An 8,308-nucleotide genomic window follows, 5' to 3' on the forward strand; every position below is an offset into this window, starting at 1 on the left:
TCATGTGGTCTTTAATCACAGACGACAAACTACGCTGTTACACATCATGTGGTCTTTAATCACAGACGACAAACTACGCTGTTACACATCATGTGGTCTTTAATCACAGACGACAGACTACGCTGTTACACATCATGTAGTCTTTAATCACAGACGACAGACTACGCTGTTACACATCATGTAGTCTTTAATCACAGAGGACAGACTACGCTGTTACACATCATGTGGTCTTTAATCACACAGGACAGACTACGCTGTTACACATCATGTAGTCTTTAATCACAGAGGACAGACTACGCTGTTACTACTTACACAAACATACTAAACTCAGAGACAGACACACAGTCAGACAGAGAAGTGAATCTGTTAGCATCACACAGCCTCCATTGACCTGTCTATTCAGCAACACAGGTCAATATCACAATGTAAAGTAGTATAGAGGTACTACAACACACAACAGCAGCATTCACAAACAACACCCACACAGAGAAGTGATGCTGCATGCTCACACAATCACCGGGCTGTGAACGACAACAGCTTAGAAGATGTGGTTTACAACATCAGAGTCAGTAAAGAGGTGTTTTATGACATGTTTATGACTCTTTCCCACCTGTTCACATCAAATGGAACTTTTGTGTTTAGCTTTGAGGTACACGGAGAGAAACTCGAGCTGAAGTTATTTTCAAATAGGCACTTAGAGATGCCAAAAACATTTAACAAACTCTACAACACATACAATTCACAAGACAAAAATCTAATCAAGGAGACGCAAAACCAACCAAATTACTGCACAATACGTACATTCTAGAAAAACCGCCACATTCCTCAGGAAGTAGTTCCCCGATCAGTAGTTTAAATGGCAATTGGACGCTGTGGGACTTTAATGAGGACCAGCCAACCTTTTTGATACAGGAAGCAGTGATGCATGTTAAAACTGTCGTCTGTGATGAAGCGACGGGCGCTATGCTAGACGGCATTCACTGCCAGACTAGTGGCTGCTGCAATCTGGTAAATAGTGTCACCATAGTCAAGAACTGGCAGGAAAGTTGACTGTACAATCTGCTTCCTGCTGTTTAGGGAGAGGCAATTCCTATTTCTAAAAAAAGTAGCCTACTTTAAATCATAGCTTTTTAACTAGCTCATCTGTATGTTTCTTAAACATTGAGTCTTTGTCAATCCAAATGCTCAGATATACAGTATATATATATATATATATTTTTTTTTTACCTTTATTTAACTAGGCAAGTCAGTTAAGAACAAATTCTTATTTTAAATGACGGCCTAGGAACAGTGGGGGGATTTGAACTTGCAACCTTCCGGTTACTAGTCCAACACTCTAACCACTAGGCTACCCTGCCGGCCCATATAGATGGAACCTGATCAATGGGGGAGCTCATTTACAACATGTCATTTACAACCGCACACTGGCCAAGATAAGCATATATAGTGTTATATAGTGGTAGCCAGTGTTATGTAGTGGTAACCAGAGTTATGTAGTTATAACCAGTGTTATGTAGTGGTAACCAGTGTTATGTAGTGGTAACCAGTGTTATGTAGTTATAACCAGTGTTATGTAGTGGTAACCAGTGGTATGTAGTGGTACCCAGTGTTATGTAGTGGTAACCAGTGTTATGTAGTGGTAACCAGTGTTATGTAGTGGTAACCAGTGTTATGTAGTGGTAACCAGTGTTATGTAGTGGTAACCAGTGTTATGTAGTGGTAACCAGTGTTATGTAGTGGTAACCAGTGTTATGTAGTTATAACCAGTGTTATGTAGTGGTAACCAGTGGTATGTAGTTATAACCAGTGTTATGTAGTGGTAACCAGTGTTATGTAGTGGTAACCAGTGTTATGTAGTGGTAACCAGTGGTATGTAGTGGTACCCAGTGTTATGTAGTGGTAACCAGTGTTATGTAGTGGTAACCAGTGTTATGTAGTGGTAACCAGTGTTGTGTAGTTATAACCAGTGTTATGTAGTGGTAACCAGTGTTATGTAGTGGTAACCAGTGTTATGTAGTGGTAACCAGTGTTATGTAGTGGTAACCAGTGGTATGTAGTGGTACCCAGTGTTATGTAGTGGTAACCAGTGTTATCTAGTGGTAACCAGTGTTATGTAGTGGTAACCAGTGTTATGTAGTGGTAACCAGTGTTATGTAGTGGTAGCCAGTGTTATGTAGTGGTAACCAGTGTTATGTAGTTATAACCAGTGTTATGTAGTGGTAACCAGTGTTATGTAGTTATAGCCAGTGTTATGTAGTTATAGCCAGTGTTATGTAGTTATAGCCAGTGTTATGTAGTGGTAACCAGTGTTATGTAGTGGTAACCAGTGTTATGTAGTGGTACCCAGTGTTATGTAGTGGTAACCAGTGTTATGTAGTGCTAACCAGTGTTATGTAGTGGTAACCAGTGTTATGTAGTGGTAACCAGTGTTATGTAGTTATAACCAGTGTTATGTAGTGGTAACCAGTGTTATGTAGTGGTAACCTCTGTGTGAACATCTCTGTGTGTGCCCCTGATCTCTGACACTGTGGCTACGTTCCAGGACGTCTTTATGCAGTCACGCTGCACATCTCACATCTCAGAACACTGCTATGGTGTGTAATGTGGCTATTGACAGGGTACACACTTCTCCTGGTGTAGTGAGATATGGGGCTGTGTCTAGCAAGTGTCCTGGAGCAGGAGTACTGATCTATATAGGATCAGTTTTGCCCCTTAGATCACAATGAATAGGATTACATGGACGGGACGGGGGGGCTGATCCTAGATCAGCAATCCTATTGTGAGAAGCTTAACACATATTCATCTATGGAGCACTACTGCAATAAAGAAGACAACCAGGAACGTGCCCAGTCTCAGACACTGAAGGCTGGTAACAGACAACCAACCAGCCAGATTGGCACTAGTTTGGCTACCAGTCTTTTTAGCTAACATTCCACTCTTTGCCACTAATTTGCCAAAGACAGGAGTGGAATGTAATGGCTTAACAGAGAAGGCAACCAGGCCTTCTCAGGACATCTGGAGATGTCAATACTAAAACGGATGTGATTTAATGTTTTTTTTTTTTTACCTTTATTTAACTAACAAGTCAGTTAAGAACAAATTCTTATTTTCAATGACGGCCTAGGAACAGTGTTCTGTTCAGGAGCAGAACGACAGATTTGTACCTTGTCAGATCTTGCAACCTTCCGGTTACTAGTCCAACGCTCTAACCACTAGGCTACCCTGCCGCCCCAATATAAAGATGCACTCTGCTCATATCTTCATTTTGCTACGTCCTATTGAACATGCCACAGTGATGTTAGGAGAGAATAGAGAGAATAAAGTGTGTTCACTTCATTAAAAGTTAAACTGTGCAGAGTTGGTGCTGATGGAAATACATCCTATAGCAATGTGGGAAATTACGGAAGAAAATTCAAAATAGTATTCAGCTAAAGACAAATTATGTATTTCATTTTCCAAATAAATTGTTAAATCTTTGAACAACAAAGCCGTTTCAAATCATTTGTCTAGATATGTGGCCTGTCAGTGAAGGTCTTTCAGTGAGCCCTCTCTCTAGTCTAGAAGAGAAACGTGGCCGCGCTTTACGCGCAGCGGGTAGTAGGTACCAACCTGCTGGTAGCTCGCCTCCCCGGGTCTGAAGGTGTTATCAACGGGCTGGAAGGTGGAGTTGAAGTGGGGGAAATTGTGCAGCCAGTAGGTCCACCATGGAGCGATATAGTCCAGCCGTGCCGTGGCCATTCCTTATTACAAAAAGTGCTTCTGGACCCTTAAAATCTTAAGGACTCGAGAACCCGTCAATATAGCCTAATCCTCGGTTCTGGACAAAAACAAATCATGAATGCGCGACTTCTTGTTGGAAAACACTTTACAATGTAGCGCAGGAGAATAAACAATACAAAACTACTTCCTTTGACTCTTTGCCCTCAGAACAAGGCATTACAACAGCATTATCTCGGTATCTCCGTGGTCCCGTGTCGTGATCTGCAGATAGACAGCTGTTTTAACTTCTCGGAGGCGCATTCACGGGTGAGCTCGTTCCAGTAGAAGCCGCTTTTTCTGACTGGACCGCGCGCGACGCGCACTCATCCAAGGCACGAGACTGACTAACGATAGCGCCCTTTAATACACAGTGCGTGACCGGTTTTAAACCATTTACAGCTGCGGTCAAGAAAGTATAACCTAGTGGAAAATTATATGGCTACAGTGAAGACGATGCTGTTAATACATTCAGGTCATGAAATTAAATATATAATGATGGTATTAGAATAAAACCCATAGGCCATCTCATATCTGGAATAAAACTGCCGGTTATCAGAGCAGGATGTATCTCATGTAATCCGACGGCTAAAACTGGATAGAGCACTATAGTAGTGAACCATTCAGGCTGTGGTGCGGTTGTGGTGTAGGTTCTGATAATGCCGGTAAGGCTGGGCTAGGCCTAAAAGTGAATCTGTCGTCTGTATTGGCCGTGCAGTATTTACGGTGATAATTTTGTTTTTTATTTAACTAGGCAAGTCAGTTAGGAACAAATTCTTATTTACAATGACGCCTACCCCGGTTAAACCCGGAAAACACAACTGGGCCAATTGTGAGCCACCCTATGAGACTCCCAATCACGGCCAGATGTGATACAGCCTGGATTCGAGGATTCGAACCAGGGACTGTAGTGACACCCCTAGAACTGAGATGCAGTGCCTTAGACCACTGCGCCACTCGGGAGCCCATAATAGGGACTCTACAGAAGTCAGGACCCTCATACTTCTTGCGCTTCGCAGAGCAGTTGTGAATGAAGTGAGTTTGCATGTATACAGGACCTCCCGGCCGCCCCACCTACCGTCAAACGATCACACCAATGCGACCCTACATGGAGCCCACCGCATTGTTACAAAATTTGGGAGGCTCGTGGCGATGCGGTACAGAGTTCAAGTTGGCCTCTGCAGTATAAGTTGTCTTTCAGTTACATTGGTTAATTTGACACAATAATTGAATTCTGTTTCGCAGCCCATGTGGGAATTATTTAATTAACAGTGCCATGTCAGGACACAACAACAAAAAGCACATACATTGAAAAAAAACGAGGCTACTTCTATTTGATTTGGGTCCTAAAACGTTTCATGCGACACATACCAGATGTTTCCCATGGTCTGCTAACTGCCAACCTCGTTGTAGTTACGGGACATTCTGCTAACTGCCAACCTCGTTGTAGTTACGGGACATTCTGCTAACTGCCAACCTCGTTGTAGTTACGGGACATTCTGCTAACTGCCAACCTCGTTGTAGTTACGGGACATTCTGCTAACTGCCAACCTCGTTGTAGTTACGGGACATTCTGCTAACTGCCAACCTCGTTGTAGTTACGGTACATTCTGCTAACTGCCAACCTCGTTGTAGTTACGGGACATTCTGCTAACTGCCAACCTCGTTGTAGTTACGGGACATTCTGCTAACTGCCAACCTCGTTGTAGTTACGGGACATTCTGCTAACTGCCAACCTCGTTGTAGTTACGGGACATTCTGCTAACTGCCAACCTCGTTGTAGTTACGGGACATTCTGCTAACTGCCAACCTCGTTGTAGTTACGGGACATTCTGCTAACTGCCAACCTCGTTGTAGTTACGGGACATTCTGCTAACTGCCAACCTCGTTGTAGTTACGGGACATTCTGCTAACTGCCAACCTCGTTGTAGTTACGGGACATTCTGCTAACTGCCAACCTCGTTGTAGTTACGGGGCATTCTGCTAACTGCCAACCTCGTTGTAGTTACGGGACATTCTGCTAACTGCCAACCTCGTTGTAGTTACGGGACATTCTGCTAACTGCCAACCTCGTTGTAGTTACGGGACATTCTGCTAACTGCCAACCTCGTTGTAGTTACGGGGCATTCTGCTAACTGCCAACCTCGTTGTAGTTACGGGACATTCTGCTAACTGCCAACCTCGTTGTAGTTACGGGACATTCTGCTAACTGCCAACCTCGTTGTAGTTACGGGACATTCTGCTAACTGCCAACCTCGTTGTAGTTACGGGACATTCTGCTAACTGCCAACCTCGTTGTAGTTACGGGACATTCTGCTAACTGCCAACCTCGTTGTAGTTACGGGACATTCTGCTAACTGCCAACCTCGTTGTAGTTACGGTACATTCTGCTAACTGCCAACCTCGTTGTAGTTACGGGACATTCTGCTAACTGCCAACCTCGTTGTAGTTACGGGACATTCTGCTAACTGCCAACCTCGTTGTAGTTACGGGACATTCTGCTAACTGCCAACCTCGTTGTAGTTACGGGACATTCTGCTAACTGCCAACCTCGTTGTAGTTACGGGACATTCTGCTAACTGCCAACCTCGTTGTAGTTACGGGACATTCTGCTAACTGCCAACCTCGTTGTAGTTACGGGACATTCTGCTAACTGCCAACCTCGTTGTAGTTACGGGACATTCTGCTAACTGCCAACCTCGTTGTAGTTACGGGACATTCTGCTAACTGCCAACCTCGTTGTAGTTACGGGGCATTCTGCTAACTGCCAACCTCGTTGTAGTTACGGGACATTCTGCTAACTGCCAACCTCGTTGTAGTTACGGGACATTCTGCTAACTGCCAACCTCGTTGTAGTTACGGGACATTCTGCTAACTGCCAACCTCGTTGTAGTTACGGGGCATTCTGCTAACTGCCAACCTCGTTGTAGTTACGGGACATTCTGCTAACTGCCAACCTCGTTGTAGTTACGGGACATTCTGCTAACTGCCAACCTCGTTGTAATTACGGGACATTCTGCTAACTGCCAACCTCGTTGTAGTTACGGGACATTCTGCTAACTGCCAACCTCGTTGTAGTTACGGGACATTCTGCTAACTGCCAACCTCGTTGTAGTTACGGGACATTCTGCTAACTGCCAACCTCGTTGTAGTTACGGGACATTCTGCTAACTGCCAACCTCGTTGTAGTTACGGGACATTCTGCTAACTGCCAACCTCGTTGTAGTTACGGGACATTCTGCTAACTGCCAACCTCGTTGTAATTACGGGACATTCTGCTAACTGCCAACCTCGTTGTAGTTACGGGACATTCTGCTAACTGCCAACCTCGTTGTAGTTACGGGACATTCTGCTAACTGCCAACCTTGTTGTAGTTACGGGACATTCTGCTAACTGCCAACCTCGTTGTAGTTACGGGACATTCTGCTAACTGCCAACCTCGTTGTAGTTACGGGGCATTCTGCTAACTGCCAACCTCGTTGTAGTTACGGGACATTCTGCTAACTGCCAACCTCGTTGTAGTTACGGGACATTCATGTGCTCATGAGGAAAGAGGGAAGCAATAAATCCAACTCAATGAATGCACCAGTAGCCCATTCACCATTTATATGACTATTTAATAACCCAATTCAACCCACATGTGGAAGCAAGGCATTTAAAATCACGGAGGATAACACAAAAACACGTTTAACAAAGTATTTCCAGTGGGATCCTCTTGCAGGCCTGCTATATAACATGACCATGGAGTAAAGTGTATGGATGCATGGATCATGTGTGTAGTGCTAATTAGTACTAAGGTAAGTAGACTGTTACACACATGTTATCTGATGTGTGTGCTGGCGTGAAGTTACTGAGATGAACGTGCATGAATGACTAGGCCTGTGTTCGTGTATAGGCCTATCGCCGTGTCAGTGCTTCTTACTCCGTAGGGCACGGAGTAGATATTGCACAGAGTAGATATTGTCATTTTCATTTGAGCTGTTTTACGGTCAGCTCAATGTAGGCTGTGATATCTAGGCTACCAGCCACTTGATTCATCTTGATAACTGATATTTTAAGATGCCTCCTGACATCAGTAACGGAATGCCTTATAGGCCTGCACCTGCTCTGGAATCCATAGGAAGTCCGGGGAAACTACAGGTGTACTGTAGTATCTATCTATCTATCTATCTATCTATCTTTCTATCTCGTCTAATCCTCATTTGATTGGCTAGTGGGGAATCTATTTCACTTCACATTAGTAATCATATTATTAAAACATACACAAACATTTTCTGGGTTTCTGAGGTCAATGAGATCAGGCCTACCATTAGACCTACAACAGAGCCAGAGAGAGAGAACGTGTGTGTGAGAGAGAGAGACATAGAGAGAGAGAGGCATAGTGAGAGAGGACAGACAGACAGGTGTAGATGAAGCTTGACCTCTGGTGGAGATTAAAGAGAAGTGCAGCAAACAGATATGAGTTGATTAATGTCTCTCTTTTTCTCTCTTAGAGACTGACAAGGAGAGAATGAACCAGACGGTGGCAGCACAAGATAGCTCATGTAACCTA

The 8,308-nt window shown here is 44.0% G+C and overlaps 1 protein-coding gene across 1 annotated transcript in view; it reads right to left on the reverse strand.

Annotated features, from left to right (window-relative positions):
* Positions 1 to 4,139, reverse strand: part of LOC118936529 (protein tweety homolog 2-like) — a 77,878-nt gene extending 73,739 nt beyond the window's left edge. Inside the window, exon 1 of the mRNA XM_090197564.1 lies at positions 3,610 to 4,139. Within this exon, the coding sequence (XP_090053690.1) occupies positions 3,610 to 3,738 (129 nt within the window). The 5' untranslated portion in view covers positions 3,739 to 4,139. The remainder of the gene's footprint in view (positions 1 to 3,609) is intronic.
* Positions 4,140 to 8,308: the final 4,169 nt, after the last annotated feature.

This window comes from Oncorhynchus mykiss, chromosome 13, assembly GCF_057628025.1.
Source record: "Oncorhynchus mykiss isolate SJ-2025 chromosome 13, ASM5762802v1, whole genome shotgun sequence".
Taxonomy (NCBI): Eukaryota; Metazoa; Chordata; class Actinopteri; order Salmoniformes; family Salmonidae; genus Oncorhynchus; species Oncorhynchus mykiss.